Source organism: Lissotriton helveticus, chromosome 1_1 (genome assembly GCF_964261635.1).
Source record: "Lissotriton helveticus chromosome 1_1, aLisHel1.1, whole genome shotgun sequence".
In the NCBI taxonomy this organism is placed as follows: domain Eukaryota; kingdom Metazoa; phylum Chordata; class Amphibia; order Caudata; family Salamandridae; genus Lissotriton; species Lissotriton helveticus.
The window spans coordinates 1,937,317,588-1,937,336,910 of record NC_136057.1 but is presented as its reverse complement, the minus strand read 5'-3'; the positions used below and the strand labels follow the sequence as shown (position 1 = coordinate 1,937,336,910).

The 19,323-nt window shown below is 42.7% G+C and overlaps 1 protein-coding gene across 1 annotated transcript in view; it reads left to right on the top strand.

The window, feature by feature from the left end:
* QSOX1 (quiescin sulfhydryl oxidase 1) overlaps positions 1 to 19,323 on the top strand; it is a 350,420-nt gene that overhangs the window by 201,935 nt on the left and 129,162 nt on the right. The window contains exons 5-6 of the mRNA XM_078643550.1: positions 5,391 to 5,481; positions 9,485 to 9,630. Coding sequence (XP_078499676.1) covers positions 5,391 to 5,481; positions 9,485 to 9,630 — 237 coding nt within the window. The remainder of the gene's footprint in view (positions 1 to 5,390; positions 5,482 to 9,484; positions 9,631 to 19,323) is intronic.

Genomic DNA, 19,323 nt, shown 5'->3' with positions numbered 1-19,323 from the left:
CTGCACACACCAATATCCCCCACATGCTCTGAATGTGTATTTAACCTGTGAAATTTGAACACCGAAGTTGTCCCAGAGTTTTGTGCCATTAAGCATTAGAAATGCACTTTTTAACAAAGTGCTTTCATGTAATATTTTGAGAAACAAAAAATGCTGTGGGGTTGAGTGTGGTCCAGTTGAGATTAGATGGCAGAAACAGACTGTGATGAGGAGGAAGGAAGAGAGGTGAGAACGTGTCAATGGACATTACTGGTATTTCTGATATTATGCAGAGGGTCACCGTGGTTTTCCCTTTGTCACATGATTATTGGGTTATCTGCTGTGATTAGAATCCAGTACTCCAGGTTCAAAGGTCAGTGACTCGGCTCCTAGACCAGTGCTCCTGTTTCATATCCTAGCCTCCCGTAGGCCCATAGGAGATGCCTTCTTGTGTGTGCGAGCAAGCGTTGCTGCTACAAGAGTATGCAATTAAAGTCCTGGATGGGAATTGGAGTGTGTTAACGTGACCTACATCTCCTCGTTATGCTGCAAAGAGACCAATGTGGCAACTGGCAGCGTGGCACTGTAATTAGTGACAGTATTTCTTACTTTGAAGTGTATATTCGCACATGTTCTCCTTTTGTGTTAATTATCCCCTTCTTGGACTCGACGTCGAAGCAAAGACCTAGAGTTATGGTAATGAGGCGGGTTATTGTGAAACTGAATCCGCTTTAAGGAAGTTACATTCCTATACCCGTGCTTTGGTTGACCTTTTTATCTCTGCAGCGTTCCTAATCTGTGTATGTAGGGCTCTACCTCCATGTTTAATTTGCGTCATAAGGGCGGGCTTATTGTAGGGTCTGTGTTTTTTAACGAAACATCAGCCAAGGTGAACAATGCTCTCTACGTCAATAGTTGGGGCACGCGCTCTGCTAAATGTTTGAGGACTAACACAGAGGTCACGGGTCAAGGCTGCAGTGGTTCATCGCTTAATGAGTGGGTCACCATCTGAAACAAATTCTGGCCACACAAGCTTCCCACCATTTCACATTTCCTAAATATTGCATGGAAAGTTTAAGACATTCAAGAGACTGGGAGATGTTTGTTCTAGTTGAATAAATAGTTACTCAAAAGACGAGACCCAACATCGAGCAGTAACGTCATACACACTCAAAAGGCAATGTTCTGGAAGCTGGCTAGTATAGGTTCTTTGTTAACGGGTCATGTGACACATGGGGCAGTACCAACTTCCTCCTTATATGAAAAGGTAATCTGCAAGCTTGCTAATGGGGGTTCTGCCCATTATGTAATACACACATGTTATCACTGCAACTACTACTATGCAAACTCATAAGATGGTGATCAGGGTACTGGTTTGTATGGTGGTTTCTGCCCTTATTGTCGCACTACAATAAACTTCCCTCCACAGTCCATCAAATGTTGATCTGCAAAAACATAAGGAGGCTGGTCAGTGTGAGGTCTTTTCAGGGGTGGCTCCTCCACTAGGGTGGAGCAGCAGCGCCCCACTGCTTTCTCGCAGTGGAGAAGCAGAAACTTAAAATGGTAAAACTACCATTTTATGTTTCTGCTTCTCGCACTGCGAGAAAGCGAAGTGTTTGGCTGCGGGCGGGTGCCTGCTTGGAACTGCTCTGTGAGCAGGGCTGGACTGGGCAGGGGAGGAGGGGTGTGCCCACTCCTGAGTGAGCATGCCTGGTTTGGTCGGCCTTCTGGGGCCGTCCAAACCAGTCATGCGCACTCTGCACTTGCTCCATGCAGGCTGCAATGCAGAATACATGGAGAAAATGGCCTCTCCATAGGCACCTGGCTGGGTACCATCCCGACCAATCACAACGCTGCCATTGCAGGGTTGTGATTGGCTTAAGGGAGGGGAGGGAGGCTTCCTGTTCCTGCAGAAGAGCTGGAGCCATGAAAACGCAGGACCCGTTCGACCGGCAGACAGGTAAGTTTTTAAAATGTATTATTACATTTAAACCCCCCCCCCCCCCGCATGCCCCCTCACCCACGATTAATGCCGGCTGCGACTGGGTTTTTCTAATTATGCATCAACATACCCTTTAGACGTTATTTCTTCAGTGACTGTACTGAAGTAAAAGTCACTCACCTGTATTCCTAGTTCTCTTCCAAGGGAATCCTCATCGAAGTCGTAAGCACTGAATAATCTCTCCCACGTGCGGGGATCGTAGAGCACATTTAAAAGTATACATATATGTATAACCAGGATTAGTACCATAGTACTTTATATATGTTTGAAGCCTAAAGAAGACTTCAAATGGCCACATTTCATTGAATTTTCATTTTATTTCAAGAAGCCAATTGCATAGGCATGCAACACTATACAAAAGTGACCATAGAATATCTTTCACAGACCTTTGTAATAGGAAAAGGAAAGGGAATTTAAGACCTTGTTAGCCAATAGGCTGCAATGCAAACCACAGAATAGAAAACAGGCACTGTGCCTTTAAGAACCTCAGAGTACCCCCTGTATCCCACTATGCCTCACAGGCGACAGTTCGATTAGGTCAGGTAATTTTTACAGAAATGTGGAATCCTGGGTGAAGCAATTGTTGAGAGCTGCAATAAGTTCTGTGTGGAAAAGTGGGAGGGTTGCTTATGACTTTGATAAGAATTCCCCTAGAAGAGAACTAGGATTACAGGTGAGTAACTTTTCTTGCTCTTGCAGGGGATCCTCGTCAATAGTCTTGAGCACAGAATAGAATAGCAATGCCCTCCCGCAAAAAGTTGGACATGAAATAAAAACAGCTCAAACTATCACCCAAAAAGCCAGCCCTACTTGAGTATCTGCTCTGAGTCTGAATCTAAACAGTAGTGTCTAGTAAATCTATGAACAGATCTCTAAGTAGCTGCCTTACAAATCTCTGAAATGGGAACATTCCAAAGAGATTTTTTGATGTCGATGGAGGTGGTCATACCGTCGATGGAGGTGTCCTTGACTTCGACTGTGTTCACATCAGCCACTTTCTGGTTCTTTCACCGTTGAGTGTCTCGACTTTGTACCTGATGACGGTGAGCAAGAAGGTGTGTCTGGTCTTCAACGCTATACTCCTTGACTTCAAAGACGAGTGATGTCTCTTTTTCTGATGTCTCTTCTCCTTAGATATGCCTCTAGGGGAGTCCCTGGAGTGAGTAGTAGAGGACTGACCTTCTCTGTGGCTTCTAGAATATTTGCCAGCATGTTCTTCCTTCCTCTGCTGCATTCCATGTAATCTGTTTTTCTGTCCGTCCTTCAAAGTTCTTCTGAAGAAAAACTGACAATAAGTACAGGAATAAGGGATCTGATCTTCTGGAAGGCACATTTTCTGTCAGAAAAAGGTGTCAAGCTGTCTTAAATGGCAAAAGATGTCAAGTGAAAACTCTTAATAGGTTTGGAAAGATTTTCAAAAGATGTTTGTCAAAAAGGCAGCACTCCGTGCCCTAAGATCACCGTTTTATAGTGACGTATGTCTATGCAATTGACTTCTTTTTAAAATGAAAATTAATTCAATTCTGGCCATTTTAGCATTCTTTAGGCTGCAAACTTGGTGCAAGTACTGTGGTACAAATTGTGGTTATACATATATGTCTACTTTTTAAAAGTGCTCCAGGATCCCCAAACATGGGTGGGACTATTCAGTGCTTATGACTATTCTACTATTGTAGCTGAAGGAGAACGTTCTAAGCCCCCCCCCACCAATACCAACAGCTTGAGGGAGTATGTCCTTTACTCAGAGGAGATTAAAGTGTTGAGGTATGCAAATCCCAACTAGCGGCAGATAGGGCTGAAGTTCTTGCGGCAGGAAATGTTTGAACATAGAAATACTTGATAGGAAAAGGTAGGCATAAAGTGACAATTATATTGGTAAAGGACCGGGTTTAGCCTCCCTGTGGCCCACCACATGCCATCTAATGTGATGTATAATATTTACAAACCCTGTCCTCTTTTATTCTGAGTATTATCACGCATCACTATTTATATCACTTGGCGCAGTTGTTCTTAGCCTGTGGCCCAGGGCCCATGGGGATCCCAATCAGGGGAGTTTGTATATTTAAAACCAAATAATATTATCAGATTAATAAAGTGTATGTAAATAAAGAAGCAACAATGAACATTGCCAATGTTAAAACGTTCTGTAGACATGAAGGAATTTTAAATTGGTAGTTAAAAATGAAGTTTGTATACTCATATTGATTTGTGGGAGCAGTGCAAGTGCATCAAACACTTTAAAGTATGGTCAATGAGTGGCCTCAAGTGAATTTAGACAAGCTCCAACCTTCCAATTAATGTTACATTTAAAAAAAATATATTTGTTGGTGAATCTCACAAAATATTTAATCATTTGTGTATTTGTTGATGAATGTCTGCTTCTGTATTGTTTTGTAGTTCAAATCATCAAACTGTTAGGCCAGGGTCCCCAGCTTCCAGTAATGACTCAGTGGGGGTCCCCCTTCCAGTATTGACTCAGTGGGGGTCCCCCTTCCAGTAATGACTCAGTGGGGGTCCCCAGATTCCCATAATTATTCAGTGGTGATCCACAGGTACCAGTAATGATTAAGTGAGGGGTCTACACAAGTCAAAAGGCAAGAACCACTGGCCTAGCTGTTGCCTTAAGACGGATACTGCCCCTCCACCCACATTCAAGCCTGTTCACTTGTTCATTCACTTTACACTTGTTCTGAATTGCACTTTGCCCCATGCAATCTTCTTTATGTACATAAGCATAATTACTTCCTTCTACTGTACCTAACAACGCCACAAATGTGTATATTATATGCAAGGACCAGCTGCTGTTTATCCAATGGTGCACGTACACTTAACTCATTATCTGCTTTTCTTACTCCCTGTATATTTAAACGTCATTGGCAACCGCTGTCTTGGATCAAAACTATACTATGCAAAGCAAAAAGGTTTAATAAACATTATTTAAAAGTATGGACTGGATTCATCTTGAAAGGCATGTTGTAATATTTGTAAGAACCAAAACGTCACATCAAAAGGCCTTGCTTGCAAAGGGCAGCTTGGATATGTTTTGCTGTTTTTAAGGCAAGGTTCAGTGTACGTCCAGATTAGGATCAAACCTACCAGGTATATCTTATTCTGGAGGCTAGTGTATATTCAAGCAGTAGGTAGAATCTCCTTTTATGAAGAACACCATTCAAGCAACACAGGTAAAGGGAGGAGGCGAAGAAATAAATGGTCTTGAGGTTGCCTCCTCTTAGTGAGCGATAAGGGGAGCTATGGTTAGATTGCAGTGATATAGAACCTGTCTGCTCCTACAGAGGAGCACGATCGCCGAGCTGGAGCGTATGTCCTGACCAAAGGCTTCTTTTGAAAGCCTGAAGTTAAGTATTTTCTTGTATTGACCCCGATAACCGTGTCTTACATTCTCTTGCAGTGTGACAGAGATTCAAGGGTTCTTCAACAGTAACAACGTGGATTACCTGGCCTTGATTTTCGAGGATAAGAGATCTTACGTGGGCAGAGAGGTGAGACCATAGATGCTGAATAGTAAAAATGTCCAATCAGAGCATCGCGGGGCCACAAGTCCTGAGATCCCCAGTCCTGGAGTTAATTGGGCGTCTCTAGGGTCATGGCTGCTTCAAAGCTTCATTCTGCTTGTTTCATTGGGTTTATCACAGGAGCTGCCATTCTCCTAGGCCAACACCGTAAGTACTGGCAGAAAAATCCCTAGGCCTCACAGGAGCGCATTTGATTTTCTGTCATATAAACCCTTGATGGTGGATGGTGTTGTGTGTGAATATTAGGAAAATATTAAGAATCGATATCCTGCAGGGCCTTCCTCTAGCACACACAGATATAACTATGATGCAGGCAATTATTTTAGTGCTTGCTAGGAAAGATTACCCAGGATACAATACTTCCCTATTACAGGTGCAGCTCTGTCTGAGATCCCTCTGTGAATTTAGGTCTTCCTGACTCAGATGCTGAATGTGACACATGTATACTAACACACCCGCCAAATTTGAGCCTACATACATATTGCTCTTCATGATAAAGACAGACAATGATAACACTGTACATGCCACGCTCCTCCTACCGATGTGCCAGTACAGCCCCTTTTTCGTCATCTATCCATGTTTTCAGCAAGGGTTGATTGAAATAAGAGGCAAGTTTTCTTTTAATCCAGTGCAGAATTAGTTATATTGCCTTATCAGATGATGCTGTGTGGAAAAGTTGCATTTAATTTCCCTTGGTTCTTTTCTTGTATGTGTTTTGTATGCTTGTGAGCGCTGTTAGTTAAGTCTTTCTATGCCCCACTGTCAATACAAAATTGTTGTACTGCTTCTGGGTTTGTGGGATGTACCCGTTTTTAATGTTCAAAATCTGTTCACTCTATCTGAAATGTGTACATAAACCAGGCCCCAGTTTGCCCTCTCTGAAAGCTGCTCCTGGCCACACATTTCCACTCCTTTCTCTGATCCGATGTACAGGGTTCTCATCCGCGCACCAAAGGTACATATACACAAGTTACCCCTGAGCTCCTCTGTACATAATACTTCACGTGACGAGGACACACTGACACAGACTCTGCTCTATTCAAACTTTACTAGCCTAAGTGTCTGACATCCCTTTAAATGTAGCTCCTCGCGACAGAGGTACACCAGCACAGCCCGCGGCTGAGATCTTTACATAAAGGCTGCATTTCATTCAGTCCTGCCTGGACTGCCAAGCTTCTATCTCAGGCTTTCCTTCCTTGGAGCTCTGCTCCGTGTTGGCTTTTTTTCAGGAGGTTTTTATTTTCCTCCCCTCTTGTGCTTGCGATCCCATTAATCAGAGTGCGAAGCTAGGCACAGCACCTCCAGAAAGGACAAACAGTACCAACCTTGTAGCCAGTGGTACACCAGGTAAATACAATTTCACTGGTTCTTCAGAGGGCCATGTAGTCGAATTTGGCTGCTGGGAGAAAGGGAATGCAAGGGTAGTGGCAAGAAATAGAACAACTCATAGTGATGTAGATTACTAGCAGGTAATTAAGGCATCTCTCCCACGTACCTCCACCTTGTCAGAGTAACAGCATCTATGAAGGAATATCAAAGCAATAACGTTCAGACTTTTTTCTAGGTCAAAAAAGTGTTGCAGGTAAATAACAAACCACTGCCCCTTTCCCATAGCCATCCAAGTCCACGGAAATGTGCAAAATAGGCTTATGGAGAGGCAGGAAGATGTCCAACTCAAATTTCTGGTGCACATTCAACCGTTTGGTCTTTGGCGTGCACGAATGAGGAAATAGGGTGTTTTACTTTTTAATGGTAGATGTGCAAAATGAAAAACTGGGATTGGAGCACAAGGGTTATTGGGAAGGGAGTGGGGGGGGTCTCAGTGGGATCTGTGGTAGATGTGGAATGTGCATTGCCAGGTTGGGTACACTGTGATAAGGTACTTGACATGTCAATGTGTTGGCCCCTTTCTGTTCTGCATTACTGCATCAGTCTGCTGTGGGATGTCAGGTACATGGTAATGGTGTGGAATGTAGAATGTGGGTGTGCGTGAGGATTCGGAAGGTGGTGCTTTGTTTGTCATACTGAGCGGAAGATGCAGGATGGGATGGGGCTTCCTGATATGTAAAACTTGATTCATAGCAGTCATTACTTCACCTCCAGTGTGGATTTGACCTGTCAGATTTTTGACCCTCCTAGCAGGCACCTCTGCTACCTTTCTTTAAAGGTTAGATTCACTTCCCCTGGTTGACTAAACAGAAAGTTGGTGCATATTGGATTTTGAGGAGGGCATGCACTTCAGTCCAGCTGGTAGCTATTCATCTTTATTGATGCCTCTGCTGGTCCGTCACATGTAGGTATTTGTGCTTCTTTGTTGTGACTATTAATTATTAACTCAATTTTTCTCTATCACTTCCAGTATTCTGTGGAACCTTGCTGACAACTGTAGGGCACAGATGCAAGCTATACCAGGCTGCGTAACTAATCACTCAATAATAACCAGACAGGCCTGCTAAGACCAGAGAGATCTGCCACATATTGCTGGTTACCAGAGGACTCTAACATAGTCTATCCCTGAATCGTCATACACTCTGATCAATGATAAAAAGAATAAATATAGCATAGTGCATCTTGGCAAATCTCCTTACTTACTTCTCATGATGGCAATCCTTTAAGAAGGACTGTAAAGTGGTGTATCCGGTCAGATCTCGGATTCCCATCACTCTACAGCTGATAACTCTCCCAGATCCATAAGATTTCAGAGAAGACGTCCTTCTGCCACAGCCTACATATGAAATTAGATTGAGAACATACAAGAGAAAACGTTATCATACAGTCAAGAGCCTTACAGAACTAATCAAAGCTGCCAACTTAACACATGCTATAAAAATGCTTGCCTCTGTCTATCCCGCTTCCTCATCTGTCACACCACCAAGCACTGTGTCCGATAACACGATAACCATAGCTTGGTGATCATCATGCATGACATGGAAACACATTGCACACAGGCTCAAAGCAATGACTATACGAGTGAATGAGCGCTTCAGCGCTCCCACATAGGGGGTAGTGAGTGGTATATAAATGCTAGAGTACAAGAAATACAGTAGTACTCTCACATGAGGAGTGGACAGTATAGTAAAAGATGCTTCCTAGTGTGAGTGAGGGTCCAGTGTCCTTTTTAGTATGCACTCTTTGGACTACGCAAAGGTCCAGGTTCCACTAAAGGACCTGCTCGATGTAAACATGTTAAAGGAAGGAGGTACTCTTGGACCTCAAAAGAACTCTCACTCCCCCTTTGATAATTCAGCTATAATTTGCTTGGGCCACCTCGGCGGGTGCATAGGCCTATTCGTTGTTGTTTCTGATCTCGATTTTGTCTTGGAACTAGATTGAATACCAAGATGTAATGCAGGAAGGCCATGTAGAGCTCAGCACATTTCTGAAATATGTGTTTCTTGATCAGGAGTTTAGATTAAAATGTGTCTGCTTTGTAACCCCAGCATCAGTTCCTTTGCAAAGGGTGAAATTACCTTCTCTTCCAAATAACTACTTTATGACCCAGCAGGAGTTTGGAGAATATGTTTACCTCACAATACGTGAGGCGTCTGTGCCTCAAGTTTCTTCTCCTGCACATTCTCTATTTGTAAAGGAGACAATAGTTGGTTTTTTTTCACATCCCCATGGTCTGAGGTAGAGTATTTTGGTGACTGAATTCCCTGAGTGTGGGGTTGATTATATTGGAGAACCCCCATTCCCTGAGTCCCGGGTAGATTATGTTGGTGACTGAATTCAGAGCCTGAGATACATTATGTTGGTGAACCCATTCCCTGAGTTCTGAGGTAGATAGAGTTGACGACCCATTCCCTAATTCAGAGTTAGGTTATGTTGGTTACCCCATCCCATGAGTCTAAGGTAGATGTTTTGGTGCCTCCATTCCTCTAGTATGGTGTGTATGACTGTGGCACCTCTGTTTCCAGGGTAGATACGTTGGTGTCCTCCATCCTGAGTCTGGATTTTCTTTCTTTTTCAGGTCACACTGGACTTGCTGCAGTATGAGAATATCGCTGTGCGGCGAGTTTTGCCTGGTGAGGCTCTGCAATTGCCACACTTTGGCGTGAAGTCATTCCCCTCCGCCTACTTACTCCAGAAGAGTGGTACCTTCTCGCGCATCAGAGTGTGAGTATGGAGCCTGCCAAACATTGAGAACTGGCACGAAGACCACCAGGATTAAGCGGAGAGGTGGAAGAGCCGGTGGCGGCCAGCGACCTCTATGGAAATCAATAATAAGGGAGAAAGCAAAATCTGCTTGGGTCGTCAGTAGTTGGCAATGGGGAGAAATCTCTGTATATACACATCAGAAATATAGTATACATACAGATGTGTAGAGTGTAATCGTCTGTTACCATTGTTGGATGTGAGGAGGGGCTGTGTATCGCAAGAGGCGCATCAACGCATGGGCCATGATACCCCTCCCGTCCCTCAACAATTCTAATAATTAGCATAATGGGTTCGGGATTTGCCTGTGTAGCTTATACTACACTGTTTTTTATATGTGCAGTGGTTTCATACAAAGGTGTTTACCATCAGCAGAGCTCAAGTAGTTTAATCCATGCAGTAAAATCATAACAGTGCAGCCTTGCGCTGCTTGCCAAAGTTGGTTTCTTCTGTAAGCTGATTTTCGAACGGAAACTGAGAAAATAGGCATTTCTCACGTCATATATCCTGTACTATATAGGCTGTACTTCAATAATAACCCTGGAATGTGACCCTGCCACTTACCAATAAATGATGTATAACTGTGTTCATTAGTTTACTTCTCCCAAAAAAACGTGTTATTCGGCCCAATGTATTGTGACGGGCAGGTAATAAATGTATTCAATATAAGCTAGCCAAAGTCAATGTAACACATTTCATACTATTGCACAAATGTCAAATGCAGCATTAGTACCGTAATACAATGTAACTGTTGTGAGAAAATGCTGCTTACTTTCTCACATATGCATGCTACAATGATTTCACTGAGTGAAACAACTTTGCTTGAATGGATTTAATCCCTTATTTGGTTCTGGGTAAATACCTTTGTCAATAAATATTATAGCTGAGAAAAAGGCATGGCATGATCCATGCATTCAGATCCGTTGAGTGCAATATGCTATTTATTATCATTTCGGAGGGAGGGGAGTGGCATGTCCCACTAAAGGCTTCGACATTTTGTGAGTCAAGCCCCTCCCCTCTCTCAATAATGCCAATAAATAGCAAATTACACTCAGCTCATATATTACGTAGATAGGTTTCTGTGTGGATATATATGTGTGTATATACATATGAATATAACTGTGTTCTAGTTAGGACCGAGTTATCATAGAACATTTATTTTTTTGGCTTACTAATAATGTTAGTGCTGAATGCTAAACCTTCACGAAACAGTCTTAAAAAATAAGTTCATCAACTCCGCTCCTTCCTTGAAAGTTTTGGGGTGATCTGTCAAGTGAAGCCTGAGAAACAAGCATTACAAATGCAATAGGCCTCGCCTTTTATTAAGTTAAAGCCATTCGCTTTGCTATACAATACCATTAAGCATGGGCGTAAAATCCGTTCCGCTCGCGGATTTTGCGGATTTTCGGCAAATTCGCAATCCGCGAACTCTCGCGAACTTGCCGAAAATTCGTAAAATCCGTGCGAAGCGGATTTTTTGCTTGGTCGCACTTGCCAACTAGAATACTATACAATTTCGCGGGAGTAAATACTTGCGAACACGTAGATGCGGCAGGCAGCAACAATCTCGCAATTGCGAGATTGCAAAATTTGCAACTTCGCACAAGAAATCCACCAGCAGGCAGCATAAACCTTGAAAATTATGATTTTTATCAGAGTAACTCCTCAGGTTGACATTTGCCTGCACTTTTTCTTTGCAAGGAGTCCATTTTTTGGGGGGGGGGGAGGAAGGAAGTGCCCCACAGTCTCCAACTTCCTGTTCCTGTCCAGCAGGCTCCTCCCAGTGCTTTCTTCATGTGCTGGTCACTTTGATTTGGATCTTGACCTGGAAGGATTACTTTTTGTGGATGCTGCTGGATATTTGGATTTTTGCAAAACTGAAAGCACTCAGCAGGTGCAAAAGTTCAATCTTATCATTAGTAACCATTCCCTGTAGTGCTTCCTGAGGGGCCCCTTCAGAGTTCATTTGCCTACTTGCAACTATTCTATGACCCTGCTCTGACCCTCACAGCAGGCTCAGAGAATAGCTACAAGTATACAACAAAGGTCCTGTTAAAAAAATGACACTGCAACAGAAAGCAATTACAGACAAAACTGAAAGCACTCAGCAGGTGCAAAAGTTCAATCTTATCATTAGTAACCATTCCCTGTAGTGCTTCCTGAGGGGCCCCCTCAGAGTTCAGTTGCCCACTTGCAACTATAGGCCACAAAGGTCCTGTGAAAAAGAATTGCACTGCAACAGAAAGCAAATTAGAGATAAGGAAGCAGGTGCCAGCCAGACTGGAAGTTTAAATTCAGTGACACATTAATCAACCCCAAATTAATTCATGTCAGTTGAAGCAGGGCAGGTGTGCTTGCTTTTTTTCACCCCCATAATCTACAGTGATAAACCAACCAGAGGGTGGCAGTGATGTACCAGAGGGTGGCATGGGTGTACCAGAGGGTGGCAGTGGTGAAACAGAGGGTGCTGTGAACCTGTGATGATGAACCAGACGTAGAAACAACATAGTCGCGGCCGTTGCGAGCCGACAAGTAAGTTCGCAATTGCGAACTGGTACAAAACCCTCGCGAACTGGCACAAACCCTTGCGAACACAAAAAAAAATAAAAAATCTGCAAATTCGCGAGAATTCGCGGATTTTGCGGATTGCGAATCCATAAATACGCAATTTCGCGGATTGCCAATTCGCAAAATCCACCCATGCTTAAATACCATTAGCAAAGCAAATGGCTTTAACTTAACCAAAGGCGAGACCTGTTGCATTTTCAATGATTTTTGTATATTTGTCTCAAAATTGGAGTCCTGTCTTTGAATAGTAAAAAAAAAAAGTGGCAGTGTCATGCCATATGTGCATACATGCATGGCGACGCAATTGCACGCAAATGTCCTCACTGGGCCACCACAGCATCCTGTGCGTGCATGTGCATAAACCATCAAGGTCTTTTTCCTATTATTTGTATTTTTTGCTAATGCTGCGAACCATCAGGAAAGCATGTATTTATGCTGATACCACACAGCATCATAAAACATCATTGTCAAAGCCAATTAAATCTGCATTGGTAGCCACAAGGCGAGACTGTTCCATTTGCCAATGCTTGTTATCAGTGTTGGGCCCACTGATGCCACACCTTGCGAGGGTTACTTACTTTTATTTTCCGTATTTGGTGCAACGCCGACTTCGCTCCAGGAGCAGCAGGGCACCTTTCAGAGAAGCCTATTATTGTAGCTGATGAATTCCGAATCCAAGCAGCAGATAATATACGAGGCAAACCTCTACAGTATGAGTGTTTATATTATAGGACACATTGACAACGTTAGGCTCGAGATGGACTGATTTGCATAGAATCACGCGATTTGCTGTCAAGTGTCCAAGTGAATCCGGATTGGGTCCTGGGCATCCTGGATCAGAAGTGACGCAGTTAGGCTCGAGGCCACATCTTCTCGCCGTACATGAGCAGAGAAGGGACATACTGTCTGAATCTGAGATTACACAACGCTGTGCGCGAGAGATGGGGCCGGTATGTCGTGTCCACACCCATCTGCGTGTTTGTTATTAACAGAAGAGAATGCAGCTTGCAACGAAAACGAAATCAACCATCAAATCCACGCCGATCCCCTCCCCATGACCTACAAGAAAATTCATATGACAGAGGCGCCTCTCTCCTCCGGTCCCCTTTCAGTCTGTTGGCAGAGTAGCGAATAGGATACAAGGCTAGAGCAAGTACCACCCCAACCCCTTACCCCCTTCTTCCACCCGAACACAGACCGTAGAACCCTCTGTGCTTCTCAGCGCATTGTAATTGAACTTGTAAATTGTATTTAAATAGCGCTTACTACTAGAGGTTAATTTGTACATAACAATAAGTGCGGGGGGGCTCTCCTCAGGAGGCAGCTTGCACCAACCAGCCAGCAGCGTCTCTGGTACAAAGTACCCGCACTTTTGTTTCCATTTCAAGCACTGACAGTAGGTCAGATCAGTATACATTTAGGAGCTTCTGCTTTGAAGGTAAAGATGGGATTTCACGCAGACTCAGACTGCATCGCCACAGCTTCGGATTCTGCTGGCTTGGCTCTGTGCCGACGTCACCCGATACAAGACGGCAGGGGGCAGCGTTGCATGCATTTCATTGTGAAAAATGCGGTTTCTGTCATCTCTCACAGGGTGGGGTGGTCTTCACATTATTCGGGTACGTCGCATAATACACTTTTGTGAAGCACTGACTCGCCAGGAAGAAGTCTACAGCCGCTGTCAGGACCCAGTCCAACTAACCTTTAGGGCGCATTCGGCCTGGCCCGTGATCGACTCTGCCCCGGCTCTGCCAGCTTGTGAGATGCACTGGACTACGGGTCATTATTGGCAGATCGTATAAGGTCTTTCAAATAACCAAATGTATTTTAGATTTCATTTTCCAATTCAATTCAGTTATCACATATGTATTTTATTTAACTACAAGATCATTGAACAGCGAACTTATATAATTCATTTACCCGCTTACGGTAAATATGGCATGCAAGCTACAATAAAATATATCTTTCTATTTAGTGGAACGATTGCCATTTCACACGGCTGCCAGGCACCTCTCTGAGGATGTGTAATGGTTGTGTGTGCACATACCTGCACGCCCCTTACTCTGGTCCTTGCTTGTGTATCATGTGTCAGGGACAGGGGAGTGTCCGCACTGACAGTTGAGTTCAGAGCCGACCCTTTATCTGCTGACTGGGCTCTCTAAGCTTTAACAGAAACAACGCCCCCCCCCCCTCTCTTATGGTGGGGGTCTGAAGAGCGGCTGCATTAGCCAATGCTTTGTGTGCATGTGGTGGGCAACGGAAATGATTGGGGGGCTGCCTTTACTTTTCATCATCAGACTCACCCAGAACCAAGGAGGAAAACAAGCGCTCACCATGACAGTCTTTTATCTTTTTGAGCCGTGCCACTTGGACGGCCTGGCCAGGTTTTCTTTATGGGACCATGTGTTTTGCCCCCATAAAGATAACAAACCTTTTACGCCAGCAGTAAGTCGGGGCAGCCAGTCCAAGTGGGACGGGCAAACAAGAGAAAAGTGTACGTCAGAGGACGCTCTTTCCCAATGGCTGGCCACCATTTAGCATGAACAGTGACGCCAGCCAATGGGAAAGAGGGGCAGGGCTTAAAGCCCGCTAGTGCACCCTCCTGTTGACACTAAATCTCGCCAGCGAGACTGCGCATGTGCGCAGTCTTACGCTAGGCTTCGACCTAAAAAGCAGGGTTACAAAACACAGCCAATCGGAATAACACTAAATTTGGTAGCAAGTTTCTGGGTGATCGTCAAGGAGGGGCTGAGGAGATAAGGAGGGCCAGTTTTTCAACACAAATTCCATAGGTAAATTTAGACACAGATACAGCCAAAATGGTCAAACGGAATGACACCAAATTTGGCAGAAACCTCTATTGTTAACCTAGATAGACTGCTTCTTCTGATTTGGTGTAAATGCGTTTAGTAGTTTTTGAGAAATAATGGTTCATATTTATAGATATCGAGATGGTTGTGTTCGCCGGACTCTTGTGAGAGTCCTGCGGGAATGCATCTTCAAATAATAGAGGCATTTGATTGACCAAGGCAGCTTTTTTTCTTGCCAGACACCTTGCTCCTGCAAAGTCTACAGGAGACTGTGCTCTGATTGGCTGGCCACAACATAAAGAAAAATGTTGCGGATGCCATTACAGGACACAGATCCCTGTGTCCTGAAAATGAAAAAAATAAGGTATAAGGGAGCAGGATATGTCTACTCTGACACCCCAGACTTTGTGGATTGGGGGGGGGGGGTGTCCAGAGGTCATGCGCAGCACCCCACAAAGGCCGTGCATAAGGGGTTGGGTGCAGGGCGAAGGCCTTGGCCGTCATCTCACTGTTAGAAGAAAGTGACATTATGCAGTCCCTTAACCTATATGGTGCCTATTTTGTGGCATCCTGAAAGTGATTTGACATCGCTAACACGTTTCCCTCATGCAACATTCTGCCACCAAAGTTATTGTTATTTGTTCCTGGTGGTCTTCTTTCCTCTATTAAAACAAAGGTGTTCCCTTGGTAATTCAATAATGCGTGCCACGATTTACCCTGCAATCTAATTATTCTTGCTTCATGAACCAGTTACTTCTAGTTAGATCTCATTCTTTCAACATTTACTCACCACACGGATATAAGTAGAACCACAAAGAGGCGCTGAATTCAATGGAGATACCACACTTTACAATTCCCAATGTACATTTTTGTCTTTAGTTTATTAAACAGATTTAAAACATCATGTGTTTAGTTCATCAAGGCAAGTTGTTTTTCTTTGCCTATATTTTATCACAGGTCATACATTGATTGTGATAAATTCACACATTTGACATATTTCTTTACTTTCTAATACATGATCACAATTTTCATCACAAATGTTAAAAACATTTACAAAATCATTAATACAATAATCATAAAACCACAGAGGGTTGTTGTCGATGCGTTTCGGTGGATTCTGCTATGCGCACCACCTTCCTCAGGACAGTTAAAAACCAACACAATAATCTGTAAGTAAAATATTTTTTTCAGAATCACTCTGGTACATTGAGTTACATTTTGTTAACATCTCAAAAACATTGTTAGACCTATCAGCCTCTATTCTCCTTTGTTGTTTGTAGTCCCACTTATATCACCTCATTACCAATCATATATAGTAAACCTTCAATCATCCTTATTCTAACACTTCACGTTTACATTTACATCTTGCATTGAACCACATGTGTAGAGCTCTATTTTTCATGTCTTAATTTAGAGCTCATCTCTTATCTTATATTATCATGTGCTCTCCTGTGGGCCCCCTCATCCCTTTCTCATTCACTCTTCCCACCATGTAAGGCTCAATTCAGCCTACCTTTATTCAGAGCTTGTATATACTCTGGTATCCCATAGTATGATGTTCACTGAGCTCATGCTCATTACTTATTATCACTTGGGTTATTTTAGTTATGCACCCCAAAATCTACTTCGTGCTCATTCACCTTGCTTGAAGAGTCTACTAGGCATAACTTTATTAAAAATGTCTTCAAGATTCATATAAATTCCCTGTTATGTTGTCTGGGAGTTTGGAATATGCCTCACTACTCGTTGAATTTGATAACTGTGGAGAAATAATATTTGTCTATTCAATCGTCTGTGCTATTCTCTCATGAGTTATCTACCGTTTCCTAGTAAGGTAATACCACTCACCCTAGTTAGTGAAGTCACTTAGGAATTCTTTGGCCTCCCCAGTCCTATTTCTTTAGGCACCGTTCTAAATTATTAGATCCTTTTTTCCATTCATTCAACACCTATGGAGGAAACAATCTATTGAATAACAATGTTTCCTCTCCAGACATATTTCATTTATATCTGCACAAAAAATGTCAATAGCTCACCAATAATCAAATTCTCATCCTCCGTTCTTTTAAGGAATTAACCTCAATCAGTCGGCCCTTCTTGTAACCGAATGTGATCTATTCAGTTTGATAGGGATTTATTCAATTGTCCCTGGTTTCTGTGCTGTAATGAAAGAACCAGATTGTATTTTATTCGATCCTTGTTTGCACATTTTACTTTGTGGCTACTTGATAAGCTCCATTGGCACCGTTAATGTTGCTATACTTCAATTCCCATTATTTGTTTTTTAAATTTTTTTATACATCTTATTGGTAGTCATTTATTATCAATACTTAGAATCTTATTGGTAGTCATTTATGATCAATACTTAGCATGTTGTACCATTATTTTAATCTTAACTTCTTATGACCCAACATTTACCGCGGTAAGGCTGCAGTTTCTTTATATTTAGTAAAATGCTGTATCGCACCATTAGCAGTTTTTAGTCACCATTTACTCGATGCGGGCGGTTTTGTTATTCATTCATTTTTCGCAATTTAGCCCAATGTCACACACATGTCTATGGTTCCTTTCCTATTCACATCTCGCATTTTCCATTTATTTATATTTGGTAAACACAAGAAGCTAGTCCTCTTTATTATCGTTTTTAAAGTTCATGCTCACGTACAATGTCGGGTGCTGTAGCACACCATTAACAATTGCTAGTTCCCCAAAAACGGACGGGCTTGTTATTTTTACAATTTAACCCTAAAACGCTACGTGCATCTGTAGACCTTCCTATTCTCACCTCGTCTAACACGTAGCAGCAGCGTCTCCCCGAATATTCGTTGGCGGAATGAAAAGAAACGCCGGTTAGTTTATGGCGTTTAAATTAAGCTTCACAATGACATCATACATTGCGCCGACAACCCCGAAAGAGCTTTGTATAAAGTCAAAACCTCTATGGGCATGTCAGGGCACTGCATGAGTCATGTCTGATACAATAAAATTTGTTTTAAAAAAAAAAAAACCTCTATGGGCGCCATCTTGTCCTGGTGTCTATTTGCGCAGGAACACTAACATTTAAATTAAATATATCTTTCAAACATTTCCCTTTTTTTTTTACAGAGTGCCGGTGTTTATACTCCAAATCTTAGGACACAATGTCTATTTTTGGGGGATGACTTTCCAATATTTCATTTAAGCGATTAACACTTTGAGATTTAAATGGAAATGTGGTTCTGCAAGACTATCCAACTTGCGCTGTTTCCGCTGCTTTATAAACTTTAAAACAGGTGCTTATCAGTGGCCAAGAGGAAATACCTGCAGCATAAGAGGACTGTTGTACCATGTGTTGTGGCACTAGGCCGGTGGTCACGCTTTGTTGTAGGAGTTGATTGTAGAACTTGAATATGATCTCCGGGATTCTGCACAATGCAGCTTCAGGAGAATATTCAACTGTAATCATGCAAATAGAGAATGCCACCACATGCTGTAAAACAGCCCTGAATGTGTGAATTAAGAGCATGCTGGGTCATGCACAGGAAATCTACCTTTGGTGTATATTTTGTCCATTAACTCCGTTCCTGAGGCACAGTGAAATACATGATTTGCCCAAGCTTAAACAGTTTGCTACAGTAGGAGACCTGAGCCAGCAACAGACTACTACTTACTGCAAACGTTATACATTATGCCAATATATATGTACCACCACGTTGCCTTTTGGTCAATAACCCACTGTCCACCTCCCGGTAATAAACAGTCCCGTTTTTGTTTTATCGACATGCTTACTAGTAGTCTTAAAACATTCTAATCTAAATAACCCTTATCTTTAGTGCATAACCATGTACATGAAAATGCCTTCATTAACTGTGCTTGTATAAGTTTCAAAGACTGAAGAAGACATTCCCTTGGGCATAGGAGAAGCAAGCATATGAGCACCACCACATCTAAAGCCCGTTCTACATCACGATTAGCTGTACTGTTTCTTAATTGTTGTTTTTGGCAAATAACAGGAATTCTGTTTTTGTGTTGAGCTTCAGGTAAGGGCCGGACATACTGGATGACATGCAGGCAGTGTTTGAGGCGTTGGATGTCTGAAGCAAAGGAGACTTTCAGTTGCCAGTATCTTTAGATTAAGGCCACCTTTGGTCTCCTAGTACTTCATATCAAATCAATTTAAGAAGGAGATGAAGTCCTTAAAAATCATATATTGCGCAGCTATTGTTGTAGTAATGAAAAAATGTAGCAGTCTAGGCAATACCGCCATTTTAGAACGATTCTGCTCAATATGAAAAGA